The following is a 27,169-nucleotide window of genomic DNA, read 5'->3' on the forward strand; positions in this document are numbered from 1 at the left end:
CTCAGGAGCTGGGAGCTGCCGTTTGCACCATCATCACAGTGGAGAGGGCGGGCACACGGGGGCTACACAAAGGTGACGTCCACCGTCCTGGGAAACCAGGCTCACCCCTGGCGGGGCCTGAGCTGACCTGTTCCCCTTCCACTTCCATCTGACTCACTGTCATCTGAGCATCCTTCAATCCCGCTCAGGACAGAAAGGAGTCACCACCCCCGCAGAGCACCCCACCCCCAACCCCGGTTCCTCACCTGCTCAGGACCTCCTTGTCTACATCCCCGACGAGGTCCGAGCCCACGGAGCCCCATCTCCCATGTTTACCCGAAAGCCCCCTCCTGGCTGTGTTTCCATGGTTCCAGAGCAAACCATCTGGGAGCAACACGAGGGGACTGCAGTCGTGCAGCTGGCCCATCCCTGTCTCCAGGCGTATTTTATGTGCCCTGAACGGTGCTCCAAATTTTTGGAAATTTTCATATTAAAAATTCTAGATTCTCTTAAGAAGCGGGAAGCTTGGTCAAGTCTAGTTTAGAAAATGCAGGGGGGGTTGTGTTTGCTGCCCTCTCTCTCCATCAAGCACAGCCCCCACTCTGAGATACAAAACAAACAGCCAAGATGCTGCCAAACAAAACAGCCAAGATGCTGCCTGGGCTGAGCCCGGGACCTGCGTGGCCCGCGGGGAGGGAGGGTCGGCCCAGGTGCCGGGTCACTGAGCCCTCAGCTGCCGCGGGAACGTATGTACAGATGGTGAGCGCGTGCAAACAAGCACCCGCGTGAGCAGGCTGGAGACTGGAGCAGGTTCATGCTTCCCCGACACTGGTTTGTTTTTAGAGCTTTGCTTATTTTTTGGTTTAAGTAGATAAACAAGGAGGAGAATAAGAGCACTTACTAGTGGCATAATTTTTCTCTCTATTGGTTTTGATGTGGATGAACCTCCAAGCAATCATCTTGTCTTTTACGGATATATTGAAAACAATTAACTGAGAGAATAAAAACTTCATTTACATGTGATTCCCGCTGTATAAAATGCATGCATGAGCGTAAGGCATTAATAGGTCTACATCTAGGAAGATGGGCGCATTTTTCTTCTTTTATTTTGACTTCCATTAACACTGTTATAATCTGGTTCCTTAAAAAAATAATAACAGTATCACACCTGTTAAGTGATGGACCATTGCAGTGTTTCTGTTTTCAAATCTTAAAGCAATCAACTCAACATCATGTTTGAGGACGGGCTATCAACATCACAGCAACAACTAAATGCACAAGAGCTAAACCCTGAGCAGCGTATGTTTCTTGTTCGCAGCATAAAGCATAGAACAAGTTCGAAGGCGCTGACTGAAGTCCGCATTTATTTCCCAGGGAGGACAGGCTGCGTTTTAAGGCACAGCTTTGGTGGCTCGCAGACCTGGACTCAGTACCTGCAGCCAGCGCTCCCCAACCAGGAAATGTGGAGGAGGTCGTTTCACTTTTCCAAGGTCAGCATCCTCATCATCAGAAAACCCCACTACGCACCACATGCTACACACAACACGAGAGGCAAAAATGCAGGAAAGGTACAGTTTAGGGGAAAAGACAAGCATTCATCCAATGACCACGTGATGAGTGTAAGTACCACCAGGGAATGGGACACAGTAGTGTCCAGGTGGGTCAGGGAAGGCCCCTCAGAGAGTGGCAACACAGCTGATCTAAGCTGCAGGCAGATGCGGCACGTGCAAAGGTCCTGTGGCTGAGGCAGACAGGGAACAGGAGGGTGGCACGGAACAAGGCTGAAAAAAAGACAAGGCTTTGTGGACTTAGATGGTACTCGAAATGCACAGAAGGCTGTCGAGGGTTTTAAGCACGAGAGTCGCACAATCCAATGGACATTTCGAATAGTCGCCCCTCGGTATCTGAGAGGGACTGGCTCTAGGACCCCCCTCGGACACCAGAATCTGAAGACGCTCAAGGCACTTACACAAAATGGTGTAGTATTTGCATGTAAGCTACGCACACGCTCCCATATACCTTAAATCGTGTCTAGATTACTTATAATACCTAATACAATATAAATGCTATGTAATTGTAAATTCAATGTAAATGCTGTGCAAACTGTTGCCAGCATGCAACAAACTCAGGTTTTGCCTTTGGGAACCTTCTGGAATTTGTTTTTCTAATGTTTTTGATCTGAGATCGGTGGAACCCGTGGGTGCAGAGGGCTGACTGTATTCCTCTGGACGCTGTGTGTAGCGGGGCAAGCCTGGCAGCGGCAGAGCAGGTGAGAGACCATCACGGTGGCTCAGAGGGGCGATGACAGTCTTGGGCAAGGACGGTGAGTGGAGACGGGGCAGGAATGATTGGGGGACGGGAGCTGGGAACCCAGCCAGCAGGCTGGTCTCGTTTTTTCCTGCTGGGTGTCATAGGGGCCAGCAGGAGGCAGCAGAGGGCAGGCTCTGTCCTGCCAAGCGCACAACGCAAGTGCTCCGCCGCTAATGCCCCAGGTCATCAACATGCCCAGAATCTTCTTCAGCATCATGTGACACCGTGTGTGTCCCCAGTCCTCACCCACCGCACCGAGGCCCCAGCATGACTCAGCCGTTCCCGCCCCCAGCAGATGCAGCGGCCGTGGAAGCAGTCACAGGGCACCATGCGGCTGGGCCAGCTCCTGGCTAGGACCACGCCCTTTGCCCCTCCCGCGGTCATCCACACCCCACGGGCTGTCCTCCCTCCAGCAGGCAGAGAGGCAGCCCAAGCCTCCATCACCTCAACTCCCGCTAGCTAGACAACAGGGGTGAACGCTCACTTTCCCATCAAAGAGGTGCCTGTCTAGACGCCCTCATCGACGCACACACTCTCCCAGCCTAGCCCAGCCGCAAATAACAAGTGCACGCATCCGGGCTGACCTCAAAGGAGAAGGGATCGATAAACCAATACTGCACGCCCACCCTCCCAGCGGGGGAGAGAACGCCACGTGCGGACAAGTCTGTCCTGCTTATCGGCGTTCCCAGAGTCCACAACGGTGCAGAGCACGGGCGTGGGGCTGAAGCAATGTCTGCCGGATGAATGAATGAAGGTCTGCATCACCGTTTGCAGGATTCCCTACCAGGATGAAAGCAGTCCAGGCCATGGCCAGCTTGGGAGACCTCTGCCTCCTCAGACTCCTCCCCGCCACCCTGCCCTGCCAACCCCTGCCTTGGCGCTGCTCGAAACCACAGCCCAGCCCCATCTGGATGGGCTCACAGGGGCCCCACCCAACAGCCCGCTCGCACAAAACAGAAAACTTGGCATCGCCAGCTCGGCTGCTGCGTGGCCGAGAGTGGAAAATGCAGGCAGCTCTGCGCAAACCACAGAATCATCAAGCGCTTCGGGAACGGGTGTTATGACAGTTTTATTTCACGGGGGAGAAGAGGAACCAGACTAACGGAGTGGCCGCTGGGACAGTCTCAGCGTTTCTCCGACAAACAGAACCCTCTTGGGACAGGGGGACGAAGGAGGAAGCTCACTAGTGGACACCCGACAAGCTGTGACTGAAGCTGCAGGGTCACCACTCTGCTGGCTGCCACCTTCCAGGGGCACCGGCAGATGCGCGGTCGGACCTCCCACGTGCCCCTAATAAGCTGCCCGCCGCCACGCTTCATCACAAAGGTCACAGAATGATGACTGGAGGCTTCAACCGACACAACGCATATATTTTCAGGAAACCAAACTGAGTTGTGAAACCTACCACAGAGCTGAATTTTCAGTGTCAGAATCCATTAGGTGACTCGTCCATGGGGAGAGTAAGAGGAGCTACAAGCTGAACAATAAAGGGTGGATGTGCGAGACTGTCTTTGCAGAGAGGCAGCTCGTGAGCTCGACCAGGACCCCAGGCAGAAGGGCTGCTCCAGCCAGTATGGGACCCCAGGCAGAAGGGCTGCTCCAGCCAGTATGGGACCCCAGGCAGAAGGGCTGCTCCAGCCAGTATGGGACCCCAGGCAGAAGGGCTGCTCCAGCCAGTATGGGACCCCAGGCAGAAGGGCTGCTCCAGCCAGTATGGGAGAAGCAGCCCAGTGGCAGGGGGCAAGGCGGGGGCTGACGTGCACCCTTCGGGCGAGAGGCTGTGAGCCTGTGCTGACTCCTCGGGGAAAGCTCTCATGGCTTGTGTCTGCAGGGCTAAGGGCCGCGTCTGCATGGAAACATCACCTCTTCTCTCTGAAGGTCAAAGGGGTCGGAATCATGGGACTCCCCTGGCGGTCCAGTGGGTTAAGACTCCGTGCTCCCAATGCAGGGGGTGCGGGTTCGATCCCTGGTCGGGGAGCTAAGAGCCCGCGTGCCACAGCGCGGCCAAAAGAAAAAGGGGCGGGTAGGAATCTGCATGAGGAAGGAGGCCAGCCTGGAGTCATTTCAAAGGCACGCTGCCCAGGTGGCAATTCACAGAGGAGTCACTTGAACAGCAGGTACACACCCCACATTTGGGAGGTGGGGCTGACGGCATCTTGGGGGTGTTTTTGAGCTGCAGCAAAACCACCCAGTGTTTGGCACGCAGAGCTGGTCCCCGGAGGGAAGGTAGGTCATCTTGCCTAAGGAGCCCGAGGTCTCTGGGGAGACAGGTGGCTGGCACCCGTGTGCCCCATCACGAGCTGCGGAGTCTCGGAGCTCTGTGTGGCGGACCTGGGTGGTCCAGTAAAGGCCAATGGTAGAGAAAGGAAATGGGTCCCCTGAAACCCTGAAACCAATGACCTCATTTAAGACAGGGACTGAATTAAGGGTGGAGGGCTAGTGTTTGCTAAGACCCAACCTTTTGGAAAAGATAAGCACGAGAATGAATCTGTGCACTGGCAGCATGGAAGCTGGCGTCGCAGGTGGGGACGGGGTGGGGTGATTAAGTGAAAAGCACAGGTGTGTGAGGGGACCATATGGGGTCTCGAGGTGTGGACCTAGTCATCCCAATAATGGGTCAAAAGGTAGGTACAGTCCAGCTAAGTCCCAGAGTTTCCATCAATCCCACAAAATCCACCAGGACCCACAGACTCAGATCCTGGAAGAAAGTCAGCCAGGCCTGAAGGGAGGGAACAGGAGGACGGCCCAGAGTCTCAGCTGAGCCGGGCCATCAGTGGCCTCTCGCCTCCACCACCAGAGCTGGTTCCGCTCTCAGGGTCCTCAGCCCAGTGCGTCTTCAGGAAGGGACGTGGGCTGGCCCAGGAGAGAGGGCTGGAAAGACACAAACCAGCCCGAGACACTGCACCTCAGCAGTGATCTCCAAGGAGCAGCCGTAAGCTAAGGTGGGGAGTTCAAGCAGGCCGTCTGGGCAGCCTGGGGCCCTCTCCATCCGCGTTTAACTGCAGCTACAGACAATGCGACCGAGGCTTTGCCCGACCCCCATTCCCACGGTGTCCGCGTGGCGATTTCAAAAACACAGAGTGAGAAGCGGTATCTCCTCTGCCCGGGTGCACCTGGAACGCCCCACGGGAGGATGAGAAGCGGTACCTCCTCTGCCCGGGTGCACCTGGAACGCCCCACGGGAGGATGAGAAGCGGTACCTCCTCTGCCCGGGTGCACCTGGAACGCCCCACGGAAGGATGAGAAGCGGTACCTCCTCTGCCCGGGTGCACCTGGAACGCCCCACGGGAGGATGCTGGGTGGTTAAGACCTGCTGAGTGATGAGAGGCACCCGGTACCCACAGTCACGCCCAGGACCACATGTCGGCTGGACAGGCTTCCCTTGCACACAACAGGTGCTCTGTGTTTGGCAAACTGGCCAGTTAAGTGATGGGCTTTTACACGAGTATCAGATTACTGGTCTCCTGTTTCTTTTCAGTGTACTTGGGAAACACGGCAGTTGCTACGCACTGAATTATCCGGCATCCATGTTTGGCTATAAAAGCGGTGGAGAGCACTTTCGCTGTTCCCCGGAAGCGGAAAGACCACTGTTTCTAGGATTCAGGCTGACGTCCTCCACGCCGGCCCTGACACACAGCTGAGCAGGCTCCTCTGTGGAGGGGCGACGGGGCGCAGCGACCATGTATCTGCCTCCGTGTTCCATCACATCAGTCAGAGTGAAAGGTCTGGGCACAGAAATCTCACGCCTTAGAGGGGAGATCTGCCACCCCGCAGTGGTGGCTGTCTCACTCAGAAACCTGGCCACCCTCCCCGAGGGTCTCAGTAGCCCTACTGACCTGGAAGGGGCTTCCTATAGACTCCTACGCTACCCTCTGCGGTAGACAAAACGACACCCCCTCGCCCAGAGAGATCCCATCCCAATCCCCGGAACCTGTGAGTGTTACTTTACGAGGGAAAGGGGCTTTGCAGGTGGGGTTAAGTTAAAGCTCCCGAGATGGGGAGATTATCCTGGCTGTTCCACAAGGACCCAGTGTGATCAACCAGAGTTCTTGTGAGAGGGAGGCAGGAGGGGCAGAGGCAGAGGAGAGGTGACCTCAGAAGCAGAGGCCAGAGAGAGAGGTCTGAAGAGGCCGTGCAGGCAGAGGGAGAGATAAGCCAAGGAGTGGCGGGGTCTTTGGAAGATGCAAGGACACAGAGCTCCTTGGAGCCTCCAGAAGGAATGCAGAGCCGCCGGCACCTTGACTCCTGCCCAGGGAGACGGAGGCTGGAGACGTGGCCTCCAGAGCATGAAGATGATGAAGCCGTGTCGCTTTAAACCATCCCGTTTGTGGTGATTTGTTACAACAGCGACAGGAAGCTAACACAGCCTTCTTCTGGAGAAAAGGTGGCTACGTTGGATAATATAAAAACATTCAACTTGCACATGCCCAAAACAGTCAAAATGAAACATAACAGACAATGAGTTCATGCTGTGACAGGCACATGGCCCTTAGAAGTCAAAGGATATAAGCAATGAAAATGCAAATGGCCAATTCAATAGGAAAAAGTGTCTAGCCTCACGCATAATCAAAGAAATGCAAATAAAAGCACAACAATAACATTACCAGGAGACGTCTTGCCACCAGATTTTGCCAGGATGTGGGGAAGTCGGGGCCGCCTGGGGACAATGTCAACTCTCACAAGCTTTCTGAGGGCACTATGCGTATCAAAGGTGTGTGTCGATGTGTATCAAACGTTAAAGTGTGTATCTCACCCAAAGTAGCCAAGGCAGCCTGGGAGAGCCAAGCTGGGGGGGTCTGAGCCCCTCTCAGGACCTATTAGAGATCCGCAGCAGTTTGGAGAGCCAGGAATTGGCACCAGAATAAACAGATAGGAGCAGAGTCCAGAAACAGAATCGCACGTAAACAGTGAACTGATTTATGGCAAAAGTGACACTGCAGTGTAAAGGGAGGGGAGGGGATGCTATCTTTTCAACAAACAGAGCGAGGTAAATTAGCTATTCACCTGGGAAAAATAAAGAAATCCTGACCTCCCCTTCATAGCACACACAGAAACAATTACAGAAGGACTAGGTCCAAAGGTGAGGGAGAAAACTAAAGCTTTCAGGGAGCTCGGGGGACTGTCTTCATGAGCTTGGGCGAGGCGACATTCCTGCACCAGGGCACAAAAGCCCGAAGCGTGAAAGGACAGCTTGATGAAGTCGACCACGGTGAAACTTAAAACTCCAGGAGGCAGCCCAAGAGTAAACAGGCAAGACCCCATCGGAGAGGATATGTGCAGTGCATATGTCCAACAAGTGACTCACACCCAAACTATACAAAGAACCCCTAAAAAAATCCGCGAGAAAAAGAAAGCAGACGTCCCGATACAAATGCAGGCAAAAGACCTGAATAGCGCACACGAAAAGGCACAGCAGGATGGTCAGCGAGCACATAAACGGTGCTGCAGGTAAGAAGCCCTGCCCGAGACCCATCTCCTCGAGGTAACGCGGAGCAGAGGAAGCCGGGAGCATCTCAGTCGGGAGGTCAAGTGCCCGCATGTGTCTGAGCCGCAGTTCTGTCCAGTGGGGACGTTAAGGCCAGAGGCTCGGGGTCACTCAGGAGCCACCTGGAGTCCACCCCGACGGTTCTCTATTCAAGCACCTTGGCTGGTGAAACGCGCGCTGACTCAGGGACCAAGGTGCCCCCGAGACATTAAACAGGCTTTTTGGGAGAAGAAATCTGTCCGGCTCGGAAGGCAAAGCTCAGGGAAGCTTGGGGGCAGGGGGGATGGGGGCAGGCCCCGGGGTGTGACTGGGCCCCAGACGGGCCCCCCCATCCACCCCGGGCCCCTCAGCATGGCCCCCTCTGTCGTCTCACGGTGCCCAGGGTCAGAGGACAGGCTGGGCTCACGAAAGTCCAGATCCAACTCGCCCTCTGCAGCCTGACCGTTCTGACTAACTGATGGGACCCGATGTCCTCGGAAAGGGACTGATGACATGACCACGTGGTGTCCCAGAAACGCAAGCCCAGCGTCTCTGGTGGGCCACCCTCATGCTTGGGTTTAACTAAGTGTCCCCCCTAGGACCCCCAGGACAGGCCTGGGGACCGGCGTGCGGCCACTGTCCCTCAGAAACCCCAGGGAGTCCCCACTCTGTGCCAGGAAAAGACGCCACGTCAGCCCAGGCCCCGCTGCCGGGCTAAAGCGCAGCGGCTCCGAGCCACGCACCCCTCGACGATGACGGGACCCAGGACCATCCCCACGTGTCCTCTGAGCCCCTCTCGCCCCGCCCCCGCCCACCAGCGCGGGCTTCCGCAAAAATAGTTTCCCATCGCACAAATCATTTTAACTCAAAAGAGCATGCCTCCACAAACATCCTCAGAAATGCAAAAGCAACGTTCAGAAGAAAAACCCCCAAAACCCTAGAGAACGCCCGGCTGAGACAAGCCGCAATTACTGTCCTCGGTTGGTTTGATAAAATTTCCTCCCCGCCTCTCCTCAGGACGACAAGCCTTCACTCAAAGACTTTCTTTTTTAAAAATAACTACAGTAACCCACCATTAGAACAGAGATTGCATTCTAATCCACCCTTTCTTTTTCTCTGGTTTCCAAACTGGCACCTTCCTGACTTCAGAGAAGGAAAAAATGTAAACTTCTACAAAACGTCCAGCAGCTGCCTCGAGGCCAGCCCAAGCCGGAATTCAAGCTACAGCAGGAAAGTGAGAAGGATTTGCGAAGGACTGACCCCCCTGCCGCCCCCGCCCCACTCCCACCACCCCCCACCCCTAGCCCACACCATCTTCTGAACTACTCCAGTGACAAGAAGGTGTCAAGGACCAGCGAAAGACAGTGCCCCAGGGAGCCCCTGCCCAGAGCCTTCCAGAACAAAGGGATGCTTATCCAAACATCTCTCCTTCGCTTTTGGAGTCTGGGAGGGTGGTGTGCTTAAAGAAAAAAGAACTGTGTTTTCAAAAAGCATAGCAACGCGCAGTTTCATCTGCTGCTGCTTCTCCAGCCACCCCTGAAGCCCAGTGGCTTTCAACAGCACTCGAAGCCATCCCCCGCCTCCCTCCAGCCGTGACCCAGGTCACATAGCACAGCTCAGGAGGAGACGTCTGCACCTGCTTCCTGCCCACGCCTTCCCGGGCCCCTGTGCTGGGGCCCAAGAACGCACTGTCACTGGGGGCAGCGGGTTCCGGGAATGCTTCTCCTCATGTACTGCTATTCTTCTGGGTCATCTGGACGATTATTATTGTCTGTGGTTGACAGCTCATAGTGCTGCATCTTCAGAAATGAATTAACCACACACACAGCTCACAAGAGCAGCAGAGGGGAAGGAATCTGGCTGGCGGCACCCATTCGCACAGTGACCTCACGTGCAGAGACGGAGCTCTTCCTGTTCTCTCTGCTATTGGTCACTCCATTGCTCCCTGAACCGCTAGAGGCGCGAGAGAGCAGCCTGGGGAGAGGGGTCCATTTGCAAGTAGACACACACTTTTCCAAGAGCATAGAAGAGAGGCTACACCTCTCACAACGGGAAAATACAGGCAAACAATGTCATTCCCTCCAACAAATTGCTGGCAAAATACTGGAACCAACTCAAGTGCCCATATGCAGGAGGGGAGTTGACAACCACATGACGGTTGAATAAATCCGCACACCCGAGTGCCAGGCAGCTGTAAAAGAAAGAAAGGAGGTGGACGATCTCTATGAACTGCTTTCCAGGGGAGACTGTGGAATGGACAACTGCAAAGTTCAAAAGGGTGGAGTTTTTTGGTTTTTTTTGCAGTACGCAGGCCTCTCACTGCTGTGGCCTCTCCCGCTGCGGAGCACAGGCTCCGGACATGCAGGCTCAGCGGCCATGGCTCACGGGCCCAGCCGCTCCGCGGCACGTGGGATCCTCCCGGACCGGGGCACGAACCCGCGTCCCCTGCATCGGCAGGCGGACCCCCAACCCCTGCGCCACCAGGGAAGCCCCCAAAAGGGTTTTTATAGCACTCTACCCTCATGGAAGCAAGGAGGTATCAGACAATGCACCTATTTGTTCAATGCAAACAAACCACAGAAAGGATAGACCAGAACCTAAGAGAACTGCTTACCTAGAGGGCATGGCTGGGGATGGAGTGCAAAGAACAGAGGACGGAGCAGGACAGGGTGGGGTGCCACGCCTCTGAGTGCACCTGCTTGTGTAGATCTGACCCTTAGGACTGTGGTTACATTTCACATACCCCCACCCCAAATACATCAATAACTAAAATTGGCCAGAACGGGGCACAGCCATCACTGAGTACACACAACCACAGACGAATCTAACTGTATCACAAATGATTAACCCGCTCTGAAGGGAAGGGAGCAGAAAGGAACCAACCTAGGTAACTCTGTGAAACAGAATTTCCACTGTACAGTGTAAGCTAATGGCAAAGAGAACGTGAACAAATATCGTCCTCCCACGGGGGCATGGGTTAGCAATCCTGAACGACTCTGTACGTGTAATATATTTTATTTTACCAATAAGTAAAAGTACTGAGAATTATGAGAGCCAGCTTTGGAGAAGGAAAGATATTAAAAAAAGCCTCGGGGCTTCCCTGGTGGCGCAGTGGTTGAGAGTCCGCCTGCCGATGCAGGGGACACGGGTTCGTGCCCCGGTCCGGGAAGATCCCACATGCCGCGGGGCGGCTGGGCCCGTGAGCCATGGCCGCTGAGCCTGCGCGTCCGGAGCCTGTGCTCCGCAACGGGAGAGGCCACAACAGTGAGAGGCCCGTGTACCTCAAAAAAAAAAAAAAAAAAGCCTCGAATGAATCCTGTGGTCTTTGATTGCAAAGCGTTATCAGAATGAACTTACACTTTTTAACATATACATACAGATGGATAAATATAGATAAATATATAAATGTATGTGTTTGCTTGTTTAAGTACATACATACATTTTAGAAGCAATGACACCCCAGTAGAAATGAGCACGCTTTGCACCCAGATCCTGGTTTCTAAACACCACTAGCCAATAAAATGAACAGGGCCCCTTGGAGAAATGGTGGAGTCCGTGAGCCTAGAATATCTTTAATGCTAGAAAGTAAGGAAAGACTCAAAAACGAGGAAAGCTTATCGGAAGGACACAGAAGCCCACTGGGAAAAAGCTCCCAATGGTCAAAGCTGGGACAACTTGAACAACAAAATAAATAATGACAGTATTGGATTAGAGCCTACAGAACAAAATGTCCAAGAATCATATTGACATGAATAAATAAGTAATTTGCCCTTATATTAAAGTTCCAACTAACAAATGTAGAAAGAATGATGGAAATAGAAAATCAACATTAGGCAAACACTACAGTAATAATTTTTGCAGGTAATAACCATTGATGGACACTAAAATTTTTGGAGAAAGTATCATGAGAGGTATGACAGCTGTGTGGTTTCATGGTATCTCCCTCACAAGAGATTATAATTTGCAAAGGGAAAAACGGTAACTTTACGATGGATAACGCTGGAAAACACCCCCTCAACCAAGCAAGCAAAGTGAGCATCACTGATGATGATAAATGCCATCCTTTACTGCCTGCGTCTGGTCTGAATTGTGTCCCCAAATCCATCTGTTGGAGACCTAGTCCCCAGGACCTCAGGATGTGACTGTATGTGGAAACGGGGCCTTGAAGGGGAAATTAAGGTAAATAAGGCCATAGGGTTGTTCCCTAATCCCATATGACTGGTGTCCTTATAAGAAGAGGACAGAGGTCACATAAGGACACAGCGAGAAGGCAGGGTCTACACACCAAGGTAAGAGGCGTTAGGAGGAACCAACCCTGACGACACCTTGATCTCCACCTTCCAGCCTCCAGGATGCGAGACCATGAAGGTCTGTTGTCTAACCCCCTCGTCTGTGTTATTTTATCCAGTAGCCACAGGAAACTCACACAGTCCGGTGTGATCCGACAAGAAAGGCACAATTTCACTTCTGTGGTGCTCAACCTCGTCGTGAGAAAACGTCAGGTAATCCCACACTGAGAGACGCTCTCCGAAGTGAGCGTCCTGGACAATGCAAGCGTCGAGGTGCTGCAAGACCAAGGAGCTGAAGAGCCACGACAGGCTGGGAGGTGAGGGGACAGGCGAGGCCCTGCATGGAAAAGCCCTAAGCAGGAAAACTGACAAGCTCCAAAACACCTGTTGACTAGTTAATATCACTCTTAATTTCCTGGTTTCAAGAACTGTACTTTGAACTATTAACATTAGGGTGAGCTGGGGGTATGGGAACTCTGTCCTATTTTGCAGTTTTTCCTTAAGTTTAAAATCATTTCAAATAAAAATCTTAAAAAAACCATCGAGGTTATAAACTGGTGACCGACTAGCCCAATTCAACCCACAGATGAGTTCTGGTTGAAAATGTTAACAGCGAATTTGAATTCGCTGCCAGCAATACAACCCCAGAGATACAATTTCAAATCCAGGTGTGTGGCTTCCCTTCAAACATCAGAAGCTGCGGCGCTACCTCTGGGCAAGCCACGTCGCCCACTGCATCTGCAGGACCAAAGCCCCCCGTGTCCTGACGCCGCTCCCCGCATCCAGATGGCCTGAGAAGGTACAACCCTGAGGGCACAGGGGCCCCAGCCCCCCACAGGGGAGAGCCCAGGGCTTCCCTCAGAGCTTGTCCCCAAGCACGTGTGTGTCTCGAGACTCAGAGGGAAGTCCTGGGGCCGGAACTGGTCAGGACTTCTGTGCACACGGCCCACCCCAGCATTTAGATGCTACAGTCGTCAAGGTGCACGAACCCCACACAGGTGATACTGGGAGAGCGACACCCACTTCCCCGCCACCCTCTGGCCCGTGACGGGCATACAAGCCTCACACAGCAACAGACATCCTCCCTCCTGCTCCCTCCTGGGGCTTTGAACTGTGAGGAGGGGACACACGCACAGACACAGAGGCGGCCCTCACCCAGCACCAGCGCAGGGCCCCTGTCTGGCCCTGACCACCCCTGGGTGGAGCTCCCTCCAGCCCTGTGAGCTGCAAGATGTCCTGGAAAACGCCCTCTTTGCTAAAGCTCCTCCGAGGCTGGAGTCTGTTCCTGCACCGCCGACTATGAACTGAACAAGCGCTAACTAACCCCCGTCCCGGCTTACGAATGACGAAATGCAGGCAGGGAGGCCAACACCCCACTCGAGATCACAGCTGGTTTTTGTTGAGTCAACGTATGAGCCAATGAATAAACATCTCGGAGAACAAATGATACCCTCGTGTTTACTTGTGAGTGTTTCATGACGCAGATTTTCTTACTACCCTCTAGATTACTCGCTTCTCTCACTATGCAACGACTTCAGACGGGCGATTCCAGCCCCTCCCCACGAGGCTCACACTGTGAACAGCAGCCACACTGCCCCAGCCTCTGAGCTGGTCGCCGTGATGGTCCTCCTGTGTGGCTGGTCCTCCTGTGTGGCGGCCGCCGAGCCTCCCACGGACTCCCCACGAGAGGGGCACGGCCGTCACGGGTCAGAGCTGGGCAGGCAGCTCGGTCTGTGCTCTGACCACAGCCCCATCGCTGGTCCTCCGGGACGGGGTGTCAGACGCGCAGAGGGGCGGACCTTCCATTTTGGCCACTTCCCGGGCCAAACATCACTGATGCTAGGACATCACTGTCATTGGACTCAATCCCTTCCGAACTTTATGACAATCCTGATGGATGGACGGCCTGATTGATGAGTAATTTTTAGACAATAGCCATTGAAACTGAACTTAGCTCTTCAAGAGACTGGCTTTTGGTTTTCTAATTCTCAGAGTTTCCGAAGAATCTGCTTCTCTCAGGCTTTGCTTCCTTCTGGGGGTAGCAAAGGTCTCATCTTCGTTGACCAGGGAAAGGTGACCATTCAATCTTGATTTACAAATCAAGGTTCTGATTAGAGGCTGTGAGCATTCTAACTGGCCAGAACATGGCCATTTCTGACCCATCTTTTAGGCAGGGGACTTTGTCACTTGCTACAGGGACCAGTTAACCACGGCAGCATTGTGCCCTGAGTAACTTCTAGAGGGGGCTGTGCATCTGCTCCCCGTTTCCATCCCTCTCAGCTGGACGGTCTATTGCAACAGCCTCTACGTCACTGCCGGCTGCCCGGCCAAGGGCCCTGAGCTGGGAAAGGCTGCAGCCCAGCAGGCTCCCCGCGCCGGCCGGGACGCTCAGCAGAGCAGCAGAGACCACCTGCAAATCAGCACGACTGGGCGCGGCCAAACGACAGGGTCGGAATCTGGACAGTCTGATGGTTTGGGAAGCAAGGGACATAAACGAAGCAAAACACTGTGATGGGTTTGAACACAGGCTCTGAGGACACACACGCTGGGCCCCAGGCATGCCCGACACAGAGATTCCGGAGACGACATGGAGCAGAAGCCCCGGCTACACGGGCCACCACCATCCGTCAGCCGGGTCCCACCCACAGACAGCACAGAGCCGTAATGAGCGCCGGGGGCTCAAAGCAAAGCCCCTGGAGATCAGGGCAGTGGGCTCTGGCTTGTTTATTTCATTGTACCAGTAACCGGCTCGAGTTGGTTTCCTAAGAAAATACTGAGAACATTTTTTTTAATGTAAGGATCTTTATGGCAGGACATCCCAAAAGACATTGGCTGGTGGTGAGGTCCTGAGGGTAGGGGCCCCTGGAGACGGCCCTACTCAGAAAGGGGCTTGGGGGGAGGGAGGGAACCCCGATAAACAAAACAAAATCAGCCCTGCTCTTCAAGCTCCAGGTTCACACCAGCCTGATCTGACAAGGAGGGTGGGTGTGGGCGTGTGTGTGGCTGTGTGTGTGTGTGTCGGGTCTATGCGTGTCCTGGGTGTGTCTGTGTGTGTGTGGCGGGTCTATGTGTGTCCTGGGTGTGTATGTCTGTGTGTCTGTGTGTGTGTGTGGCGGGTCTATGTGTGTCCTGGGTGCGTGTGTGTCTGTGTGTGCGCTAGGTCTGCATGTGTGTGTCTGTGTGTGTGTGGCGGGTCTATGTGTGTCCTGAGTGTGTCTGTGTCTGCGTGTGTGTGGCGGGTCTATGTGTGTCCTGGGTGCGTGTGTGTCTGTGTGTGCGCTAGGTCTGCATGTGCGTGTATTTGTGTGTCAGCGCACGTCCTGGGTGTGTGTGTGTGCATGCACGGACACGTCCCTGCCCTGTGAACTCACCGAGGGTCTGGACGCCGGGAAGCCCTGCGTTCAGGCCACGCGCCCCTCCCTCCGCTGCCCGCTCAGCCTCGCGCCTCAGCTGCAGGCCCTGGTCCCAAGCGCCCCGCTCCCCAGCACAGCCCACAGCCGCAGCACAGCCTGGCCCCCAGCGACCACCGTGCCTCACAGCCCCCTTCCCCAGGGCCACTTCAGCCTCAAGCACACATCGCTTCCGGAGTCGTCCAGAGCAAGGCTTCTCTGCTTCTGCACACTGGGGTTACAGACTTGCACATCTCGATGCCACGTTATAAAACCCCCAACACTGGAAGCACTAAAATGCCGCTGCTTCCCGCCAGGACCAAATTTCCAACACAGGCTGAGCCCGCCGAGCTCACTCCTGCCGAGTTAGCTGCGTCCGCACCATGGCAGCAAGGGAAGAGCCTCCGCCCGGGGACGAGCGTCTCTCCACAGAAAGGGGAGCCACACAAACATACACGAGTAACAGCACAGCTCCTGACGAGGCTACTCCACGGTGCTGTGCCTCTGAGCTCGGCACTTCCTCAGCAGCCATCTACTGAGCCGCTGCTGTGAGCCAACGCTCAGTGCCGGGCATCGTGAGGAAGGAACCAGTGATCCCAAACAGGGTCCAGGGCAGCCCCTCCAGAAACGCACAGGCTGGCTTAAGAGGTGATCGATTTGCATAAACAATAACATACGGTCCTCGGAGGTGGTACTGACGCAGTGCAAAGAGGGAAACGTGGCCCTTCCCTGGGGACATCAGAGAGGGCTTCATGGAGGAGGTGGGACTGACCTCAGAGACGTGGAGAGAAGGCCTTCCAGACAAAGGGAGGGGCACATGCAAGGGTGGAGGCCCACCAGGCCTGGACTTCAGGGGAGAGCGAGCATTTCCATTCCTCCAGACAGACATTCAAGCAGAAAGTCAGACTGGAAAGGTCTGCTAGAGACCGACCGTGAGGCCTGGAGTTGAAATGTGTCTTCAGGGAAACCTTAGTCACCGAAAGATTTTAAATAGGTGAGTAAGGCCACCTGGCATGTGTTTCTGGAAGATAAGCCTGGAACTCGGGGAGAATGAAGCAGGGAGAACAGTCAGGAAGCTTCTAGCTCAGGCAGAACCAGGGGAGGGATGGCGGGGCAGAGCCGGTGCGAGGGATGCTCTGAAAATAGGGTCACAGCCGGTCCTGCGCAGGGACCAGGACCCAGGAGGGCGCCAGGGTGCCAGGCTCAGAGCGGAGAGAAGGCAATGTGGTGACAGAGGACAGACACAGAGGACGTGCGGGCTCGGGGGTAACGTGCCCACCTGCACACCTGGAGCCGAGAAACCTGCCCGGAAACAGGAGCGAGGCCGAGGGAAGAGGTGGGTTTTGTGTCATCGGGAACACCTGCCCGGAGGTGATGGCTGAAATCACGGCATCCCCGTGAATTCAGAGAAGTACACGTTCATGCAGAGGGGCTGAAGGAACACCTGTGTTAGGGAGTTACAGCAGGTGGTGCCGCAGAGGTGGGGCTGACACCAGGGAAAGGGCGGCACCTGCAGGGCGTGGACTGCCAGCCCGGGGCTGGGGCGTCAGGGGCTGCGGCGGGGCACGGGCCTTGACAGAGCCCAGGTGAGCAGGGGTCTCTGGAGACGTGTGAGACCATTTTTGCAGTTCGAAAATGTGTATGGAAAGTGGAGATAGTAAAAATCGACTTTAAATAGTTTGAAGAAGGGAAGGGAGGTGGACGTCACATAAGATCTCTGGAACTTGGGAACCAGCGATGCCACTTCTGCACGCACACACCTAAAAGGACCAAAAGCAGGGTCTTGGAGAGACGCTTGCACACCCACATTCATGGCCGCATTATTCACAATAGCCTAAAGGTGGGAGCAACCCAAGTGCCCATTGACGGATGCCTGGATAAACAAAATGTATGTCGTCCGTCCACACCAGAGAATATGATTCAGCCTTAAAAAGGAGGACGTTCTGGGACTTCCCAGGCGGTCCAGTGGTTGAGACTCTGCCCTTCCTCTGCAGGGTGCGCAGGTTCAATCCCTAGTCGGGGAACTAAGATCCCACATGCCGCATGGCACTGCCCCCCCCACAAAAAAGGAGGACTTTCTGACATTTGCTACAACACGGATGGACCTTGAGGGCTTGGTGCTCAGTGGAACAAACCAGACACAAAAGGACAAACCCTCTATGACTCTATTTACACGAGGCTCCCAGAGTAGCCAAAATCATAAAGACAGAAGGGAGAAGGGGGGGTGCCGGGGGCGCGGGGCTGAAGACGGGAGTGGGAGCTCGTGTTTAACGGGGACAGAGTTTCAGTTTTTCGAGATCAAGAGAGTCCTGGAGATGGAGCGTGGTGACGGCTGCACAACAACGTGAAACGTACTTTACTCCCGTCGCTGAACTGCAGGATTGAAAACGGTTCAGAAGGTCAATTTTATGTTATGTGTATTTTACCACAATTTAAAATGTTTTGTGATCTTCAGAAAGAGAGGGAGAGAGGTAGGTAGGGTGAGAGGGGCATTCTCAGGTCAGGACAGTTTGCCTGTGGATGGAAAGGGCGTGAGAGAGAGGGATGGAGCAGGCAGACAGCGGGGGCGGAGGAAGGGAGGGAAGGTTCCCGAGCAAGAGAAGGAAAACGTCCTTCCCTGAGGAAGGAGGGAATGATGACCAGAGGGAAGTGAGAAACCGGCGAAACCGTCAGGATGAAAGAGAGAACAGAGCAACGGCTGTCGGGTGATGCCATCAGCCTGCGAAAGCACAAATACAGACGAACACTGGCCAGAAAGTGTGGATGGCTGGGCGGAGCTGGGTTCTGAGGGAACCAAGACGGGGCCTGACCTTCGTGGGGAATGAGGGTCGGGGGGCAGGGTGAGACGGGAGCTGCAGTGAGAGCGACTATGTCCTGACTCACTGGCTTCCCTCGAATGCCGTCTCACTGAGGAGGGGACGAAAACACAGGTGGACGGACCCGGAGGCTGGCACATAGTAGGGCTTCAGGTAATGTTGGTGGAATGGGATGGAACAGTATACAACGGGACAAAATAGAAAATCCTGGCGGGAAACGTCTTTGTGTGACTTCAGGCAATCAAACATATATTTAGTTCTTATTACTGCACATACGGAATGGATAAACAAGGTCCTACCGCACAGCACAGGGAGCTACATTCAGTAGCCCACAGTAAACCATCATGGAAAAGAATATGAAAAAGAATGTGTGTATCTATATCTATAAATATTTTATATGTATAGCTGAATCACAGCAGAAATCAATGAAACATTGTAAATCAACTACACCTCAATAAACTAAATTTTATATATATCTATATATATTGCATTTTCCAATAAACTCCTTGAAAAATCACACCGTCAAGTGTCGAATCAACACTGTATCACAGCACACGATCCTGACACAGGGAAAACCGTACTTTTTAAAGGACAGGTGCACATCTGTGTCCCCAATACATTTGTCGTTCTTATCGCCGACAAAGATAAACTGAAGGCAGAGAGAATTACGGTTACAATGGGGCAAAACAAACGGCTCACCACTCAAAACCGAAAGCATAAGAAAAGTCTCTTCAAAACACTGAACTGTTTCCCAGAGAGAACCAAGCTCTCCAACTGACTAATGGCGATTATCAGGATAAGGGAGAATCAGTCCGTATATCCCCCTCCTCCAAAAACGACATTTATTGTAAATCAGAAATACCCATGATTGTGGCGCACACATCTACGAAGGTGACATCTGTTCTTAGAAGCCTTTTTACCCAAAGTCAATACCGTGTGTCCAACCCCACTGCCATCCGGGGGATTTTCCACCGCTGTTCACAAACAATCCCAAGAAAACGAATGCTAGGAAGAGGGAGATGCTAGTCCTGGCCAGCACCAATCCATCTAAGATTCTTTATACAATCATACACATGAATATTCCTCGCTGCAAAACGAAATCAAAGAAGAGAAATGAGGACAAATTCACTCGAACTCACCAAATGGTGCCAGAGATGGACGGTGATGAGGGGGGAGCCCGATAAATTCTGGGAGAGCTTTGGCGTCGGGAAGACCTCCAGGGAAATCAGGTAGCTGCTCACAGACAGCAAGCAGTGCTTGTAATTTGCTGCCTCAGCAATCCTTGGAAAGAAATGAAAAATCATTACAAAACACACAGAAAAGAAAAAAACCCTTGGGTTTAAAATTTAATGTTAAGTCTGAGATTTTTTGAAATCGTTTTTGGAGGGAGCTTTGATTTCTATCAAAGAGCTGCTCTCTCTAGGGCTTGATGCTGGTACCGAAAGGTGAGAGGGAGCCCTTGACCTCACAGAGCCTATAATCTAGTAGAAGAAGGGGGTTGGCCCAGGACGTGGGGAAGAACAGAAAGGTCAAAACAATGAGCCTGAATCCCAGCCATCCATTTACTTGACCTTGGACAGTGACTTACCTATTGGAACTCTGTCTGCCCTCACTATAAACCGGTGTGGTAAGTAGTAGTGTGATAGACAGCTGTTGTCTTGTCACCCAGTAGCCCTTCACCCTTCTCCTGATAAAGGCACCTGAGCTTCCCTCCAGGTGATACCCCTTCCCCACGTGCAGCCCACGTGCTTTGGAGGCAACTCCATCCTTGACTAAGAGTAAAGCCTGCTATCCTGACCTGACTGCACCAGTGCACTGCATTCCTCAGACCATGCTGACTGTTCAGACGTGAGCACATGGTCCAAGAAGATCCGAGGAGAAGTGACAAGATTCAGAAGGAAATGCTGGATTCTCACTTCTCTCTGCTAGACATCAGCCCTGAAGCATGAGGTCCCAGAAGTGGTTTACAATCACGAGCAGAGAGACTGACTGGGAAGGGGATCCACCCCCTGAGAGCTGAGAGATGGAGTTGAGTGACATCGACTGGATGCTGGATCGAGCAGCCCGTGCACCTTTCAGCTCATGTGATCCAGCGAACTCCTCGTTTGCTTAAAACAGTTTACGGGGCTTCCCTGGTGGCACAGTGGTTAAGAATCCACCTGCCAATGCAGGGGACATGGGTTCGAGCCCTGGTCTGGGAAGATCCCACATGCCGCGGAGCAACTAAGCCCGTGTGCCACAACTACTGAGCCCGTGCTCTAGAGCCCACGAGCCACAACTACTGAGCCCGTATGCCACAACTACTGAAGCCTGCACGTCTAGAGCCCGTGCGCCACAACAAGAGAAGCCACCGCAATGAGAAGCCCGCGCACCGCAACGAAGAGAACCCCCGTTGGCCGCAACTAGAGAAAGTCCGTGCGCAGCAACAGAGACCCAACGCAGCCAGACACAATAAATAAATAAAATAAAATAATAAAATAAATAAATTAAAAAGAAAATTTAAAAATACAGCTTACGCTGGGGTTTCTGTCACTTACAACCCAATCAAAAGAATCCTGACTGGTATACACAGTACTTATCTCATGGAGTTATGAGGCTGAAATGATATTCAGGGCCAGCACTAGGGCTAGGCAAGCAAGGAGCCTGGGGTGCAAGATCTAAGAAGGTGTTCACGTTCAGGGCCTGCCCCTTGCAGTGCTTGAATGACTCCCAGAACGCACACCGACCTGAATGTTGTGTTCTCGGTGTCTGCTCGAGCCCTCGCCCCGCCTGGAGTGTGGTAGGTGATCAGCAGATGTCTGTTGCCTGAATCTGAATTTCAGACACAGCGACACTAGGATGCTTTCGGCGTGGAGTCATCCGGCCCGCGCTCGGGCCGCCCAGTCGCCTGCGGGTCTCTTGCCCAACCTGGACTCTGCGTGTCTCCTATTCACTCTCCAAAGCTCGACTGGGGATTCTGCCCCCCACGCGCGTTTATGCCCACAGGACTATCTTCGTAACATCGAGCCGACCCCTGGGAGCCGGGGGCACCATCCTCTTCCTCCTCCCTCAACTACTTGCGCCTACTAACTGGCCTCAAAGCTGCTGACCTGGACTGGAGCCCGCGGGACCCACGCAGCTCCTGCAACCGCCCCCCTTCACACACCGCACCCGGCTCTGCACACAGGGTCCTTATACGTGTCCCTAAAAAAGAGCAAGTCCCCAGGAGCACAGAGAACTGTTCCTGGAATTGTCCATATGAGATGTTTAAAAAAATATCGCTGTAAAGATTTAAAGCCCAGCCCTGTCTTCAGGGAAAGACCCTGCAAGAGGGTCTTTCCAACGGAAGGTCACCAAGGACCCCGGTCTGTAGCAAAACAGAGGCATGGTTTCCTCGTGTCTGAATATCACCGAGGTTGGAATCTTGAGCAGCTGCTGGAAGCTCTAGAGAACATGGCTGGTTTTCTGTCTGATTGCTCTTCTCTGGGTAAATGGCACTGGTGCAAGCCCAGGACGAGAAGACACACACAGAATAAGTCACACACATTAAAAAAAAACACAAAAGACACTGAAAAGAAAGGAGCACGCTACTTCAGCGTTTCTCAACCACTGTTTTCCTCATCACCCCCTCAAGAGTCTTATTAGACATTTTTTTCCTAACACCCCGCCATTAACCCACCAACACCCCGCCCATCCCGTGAGATTTTGGTGCCACAGAGATACAGTAAATCTGCTTACGTACATAAAACACGCTCTATACAACTCTGCAGAGTCACAACCACTGTCATAGGTCAGACTCCTTGTCCCCAAAACCAATCTTCACCCCACAGAGGTGATATCACCCCCACTGAAAATGTGTGGGGTTCAGCCCCTGCCGTGGAAACCTAAGACTGGCTTGACGTCACCAGGGACCAAACCAGACCCAAAGACAGAAGGATGTGGTCCCCGGTGACACAGAGGCCAGCTCGCTCGCAGAACGATGGGGCTGCCCAGGCGGACGACCTCTCCGCCCATGATTCCGGGGAGCTGAGATGTTCTGCGCTCACCCTTGCCAAGACCTCACAGCCCACGCTTCCCTCCGCAGGACTCCGTGCACTCATCACGTACGTAATTCCAGCAAGCAAGCTAGAAGTCATTCTTCTAGCAAAAATTAGGACTCCAATATTAGCCAACAATAAAATCACAACCCTGGGCATAAAACTCTAAAAATACAGCATCATTTGTCACACACGCCTCCTCCCCCTCCGTGTACGTTTTCTAATAGATCATCCAGTCAGCTGTCCTCTCCCACTGGGAGGTAAGGTCCCTCAGAGCCGCATTCTTACCCATTCTGTTCATTGCTCTCCCAGCTCCCAGAACCATGCCTGACACACGGTACGTTTTCAATTAACATGTGTTGAATGAATGAATCTTCTCACAGGCAGACAATATGGAACATATTGGAACAAATATAAAACACATGGAGAACCTTCTCTCGACAGACAGAACGCAAATCCAGAGCGGATTCCTGGGTTCCACCCCGGGAACACGTGGATTCAGCCAGATGTAGTCTGGGAAACACCGCCTTTGAGGGCAGGAATTGATACCAGACTCACCAAGTCACGGGAAGGCTGACGGTCTACACTGCACCCTCAGGAGCATTTTTCATCCGGAAAAGTGCGATTTCCCAATATGGACAGGTTTACAAGGATGCTCTCCAGTGACTCACTTCTCATGCAGCCAGGGAGGCCCTGCCTCCTGGCTGGGTTCGCCCTGTGGAGAGGCCCCGCTGGGGGTCCAGGGTCGCCGGGCCAGGAGGAGCCCACCGCTTCAACGCGACCCACCCAAGTCGACAACGACGAGACACCAGAAGAACTAAGAAATTACTGTTTACTTTTGAGATGCGATAACGGCGGGAGTTTACTCTGTAGTTTTTAAAGAGTCTTTATCTTTTAAAAATAGAGACTAAATATTTACAGATGAAACTACATGATGTCAGAGATTGCCTCCAAATAACTGGTGAGGCCGGGTGGACAGAGGAAGCCCAAACGGCCGTGGGTTGTCCTGGTCATAACCCGGTGATGACCGTCTCTCTGTTTTTACAGATGTTCAAAATTGTTCATAATAAAAAGAGGGTTGTTTTTGGTTTTGGTTTTTTTTCACCGCTTCATTTAATCTCTCTGGTACCTCCAACTGTACTAAGAGTTTTGCTTTGGTTTCATAAACCTGACCCAGGTTTGATTTTTTTGTTTTTAACCTATTTTCCAGGGAGCAGTAACGCCTGGAGGCTGGGTTATCTGTCACTTTGGAGCTGATCATACCAGGGCTTGGGGGTCTTTTCTGGTTGGAAAACCAGCTCATTCTAGATGCAAGGAGGGAACAGGGCAAAGGAGACAGCCAGGGGGCGGGGGCCGCAGCGTTACGGCCCGTTCCCTCCTCTGCACAGAGCCCTGCCCCACGCTGCCTCATCCAGGCCCCATGCCCTCTGCTTTGGGTGCGTTCAACCAACGGGACCACCAGTAGGAAGTCAGAGGCGTCAGAGAGGAGAGTGAGGCCCACACAGGGCTGTCCCCGTGGGGCCACCCCAACTCGGCCCCAGCCCACCGAAGGGCCCGGTACCCGTCTGGTCCCCGCACGCACCCCACCATCTTTGCACGGGGCACCGTGTTCTCCCGCCGCCTTCAGCCCAGGGCCGTAGCAGCACCCCCATCTCCTTGTTCCGAGGACTTTCCTGTTACTGTACTCTATCCTTTTTAGTGGGGAGCCCACCCCGACCATGGCCTTGCAAACGGCCCCTCCATTTAACTTCCCCCAAGTCACCCATCTGGCCCCCATGGGGGACCCAACTGACACAGCCCAAAGTCCAGCCCTGCAGCCTCACCTATTTCGGCACTTTTGAGCCACGACCCCTCTGTGGGTCATCTCTGCCTTCAATTAAGCCCAGAGAGGATGGAAGATTCCAGGATCTCAGGGGCAGATCTGGGAACTCTGAAATCTTCAAGCAAAACACCCAAGCGTGTGGAGAGATGATCTCTGGTCCCCAAGCAAGAGAAGTTAGCACACATGGGATAAGAAAAGGGGCCTCAGGAAGAACCACTCCGAGTACAAGGGGCCCACAGTTAAACCAAGTTGTATAGGGAAATTTAAAAAAAAAACTTTAACTGCAAATATTCCCTAGTCAATGAACTACTTTTCTAATGAGTTCCCACTCAAACATGGTGCCCTGCTCGCCCTGGGGTCTACCCTCATCCATCCCGTCAGAGCTGTGTCCTCGCTGACCGTCAGGGGAGCAGCAAGGAGACACTGAAAACACCAAGCAAAGGAAACCTGAACCTCATGAAAGATGCTGCCCCTGGTGACAGGGGTGAGAGCGCCGGAGGGACTTGGGAGAATTCTCGAGTGGACGTGAGGCCTCTGGCCAACGGACAACCGAAGAAGAGAGCGCCCACCAGGATGGAGGACGTGAGCTCCGTGGTACTCAGGTAGCTGAGTAGCCGAGTTCTCCATGTCCAGAAGTAGTTCAGCGGGGTTTCTCAAGAGAGAACGGCAAGAACCGGAATTTCCCTAAACCGGGACCCTCCTCTCCAAACTCTGCATTGCAAGGGTCACGCCCACAGGAAATTTGCTAGACACAGTGCACCTAGATTCCCACCTCCTACCGTTCTGCCACGTTTGCTTTAACTGGCATCTCACACTCTAGACACACACAAACACACACACACACACACGCCTTGCTGCTGAACCATCGGAGAGTACATCACGACACTCCACCTCTGAATTCGTTAACAGGGACCTTCTAAAAATAAAGACCGCCTCCTACATAATCACCATCCCATCATCACGATCAGAATCTGACATGGCTTCAATCATCACCTGGTGCCTGGTCCACTGTCCAACGTCCCCAGCGTCCCCACGGTGTCCTTCAGAGTGAGGCTTCTTTCCCGTCAAGGAAAGGACGGCATCCATGTAGTCACCATATCCCCTCAGTCCCCTCTGATCCGAACAGTCCCCACTCTTGTTACTGCTTTTACTGCATGCATGTTTCACAGTCCAGACCAAAGTTTTGCAAAATGTCCCTTGACTTTCCTCGTGGGGAGCGTCGGACCGAGCGTCTGGGGGCAGGATGACCCTTCCCACTGCCTCACATCAGGGGACGCAGGATGTCAGCCTGTCCCGATGTCGGTGACACCGAGCGTGACCCGTTGGCTGAAGTGGTGCTGACAGTGTCTCCGCTCCTGGGGACCTTCTCACGAGGTGATTAATGGGTCCCCTGAGGGGTGACGGGGAATAACCCTGGGCCCTCACAACCCTTCACCCGCTGGTGTCTGCCCCGAGGAGGTTTGCCCGATCGATGGCTACACCGAGGGCTGCCACGTGGCGATCGTGACCCTGCCAGTCCTTCTGCCTGGATTGCTCAGCGTTACTCTACAAAGGAGAAGTGCAGACATTTACGCCAAGTCAAGCCCCATAGAACGTGTCCTTCTGAAGCACGTGTGAGTCCACCACTGAGATGCTGAAACCCAGAGGCACGAGTCCCAGCCCTGCCGCTGCTGCTGCAGCCGTGGAGCGCCGTACCCTCTGGGTCCCGGCTCTGTCTGTGGAGGAGAAGCAGGTGACTCTGCTCCCTGCTCAGCTCCGACGGCTCTTTGGAAGGAAACGGCGGTCCCAGCTGCCGGCCTGGCAGCTGAGAATCAGCAGGAACCCGACACTCCTTATCACTACAGGGCCAGGGGCCGTGGGCCACGGAGGAGCCCCCGAGTCCAGGCGCCTGCAGAGGCCAGCAAAGCCCCCACCCAGGACCTGTGGACGGTCAGGCGGTGCCTTGGGCAGCCAGCACATGGGCCCGAGCGGTCTACCCAGGGCGGGGGGGATGGAGAGCCCATCCTGCCCCGACCCCTCCTTGTGCTTTAAACTCACGCGCTGACTCCACTCCCCAGGGGGTTAAAGGACATTAGGATTCCACTGCATCCTTTCGATCTCACAGAAAACCGTAAATGTGTGTAGATGACGATGCACAAAACTAAAAGGGAACGAAGTCGGCTGTGCGGGCGAGTGGGGACGCTGGAACGCTAACAGCGCGACAACGGAATGAAGTCAGCTGTGCGGGCGAGTAGGGACACTGGAACGCTAACAGTGCGACTGCGCAAATCTGCTTCCAATCCTGTGTGGAATTTGATAATCATCTCAGAGGCGGAGAATGGGAGAACATCCAACCACCTCACGAAGTGATAAGGGAAGTGCTTATATATCACGTTCCAGGGCTTTACTTAAACCATTAACTCAGTGCTCACGGAGACCCTCAGAAATCGGGATGGCCGGCCTCCCTCTTAGAAAGGAGCATGAGAGCAAAGAGACCACCAGCTGGTCAGGGCAGCCGGCGGCAAGAAGAGAGCCGGGAGCCTGGCTCCCAAATCCAAGGGTGAACCACAGCACGACTGTTCAGTGTCACCTCTGCGCTGCCGTGCGTGCGGGAGCAAGCACAACAGGGACCACACTCGGAGAGCTTCCGGGGTGATTTTTTTTTTTTTTTTTTGAGGTTAATGTTGACAGTAAGACATCTTTGCATCAAGTGTTGGCTTTAGAGCTAAAGGTTCAACACCTGAGAAATACACCGTCATCACTGCAAAATCATTCTGGTTCTGACTTGAGGAAAATGAGCACTTACAGTCTCTGCTGACAGAGTTCAGAGGTCAATGGTGTTCAGGCCAATGGGTAGAGGGCTGCGAGGAAGGGGATATTCTCTGCTTGTGCGGGTCTCCAAGCCCACGATTTGTAGGGGGTATAAGAGTTGATCACGGCGCCCCGGGTCCTGAGGTTCTCGGGAGTCCTGCTGGGTACCCCTGGGCAGTGAGGACGGTGGAAGGAAGGGAAGGCTGGAGCCCTTAGGACGGAGGGAACCACACCCAGCGGCCAAGCTTCAAGCTCACACTTCGACTCTCCACAGCAGCTCAAAGTCAGCCCCAG

The 27,169-nt window shown here is 53.7% G+C and overlaps 1 protein-coding gene across 2 annotated transcripts in view; it reads right to left on the minus strand.

Annotated features, from left to right (window-relative positions):
• The window catches only part of ADGRD1 (adhesion G protein-coupled receptor D1), a 146,249-nt gene that overhangs the window by 72,932 nt on the left and 46,148 nt on the right, over nt 1–27,169 (minus strand). For both annotated transcript variants that reach the window (XR_012325096.1, XM_033836704.2), the window contains exon 13: nt 19,387–19,528. Coding sequence is in view for 1 of the 2 variants with exons in the window: in XM_033836704.2 (XP_033692595.1) it covers nt 19,387–19,528 (142 nt within the window). In the remaining variant the exon portion in view is untranslated. The remainder of the gene's footprint in view (nt 1–19,386; nt 19,529–27,169) is intronic.

The sequence above is a fragment of the Tursiops truncatus genome, chromosome 13 (genome assembly GCF_011762595.2).
Source record: "Tursiops truncatus isolate mTurTru1 chromosome 13, mTurTru1.mat.Y, whole genome shotgun sequence".
In the NCBI taxonomy this organism is placed as follows: Eukaryota; Metazoa; Chordata; class Mammalia; order Artiodactyla; family Delphinidae; genus Tursiops; species Tursiops truncatus.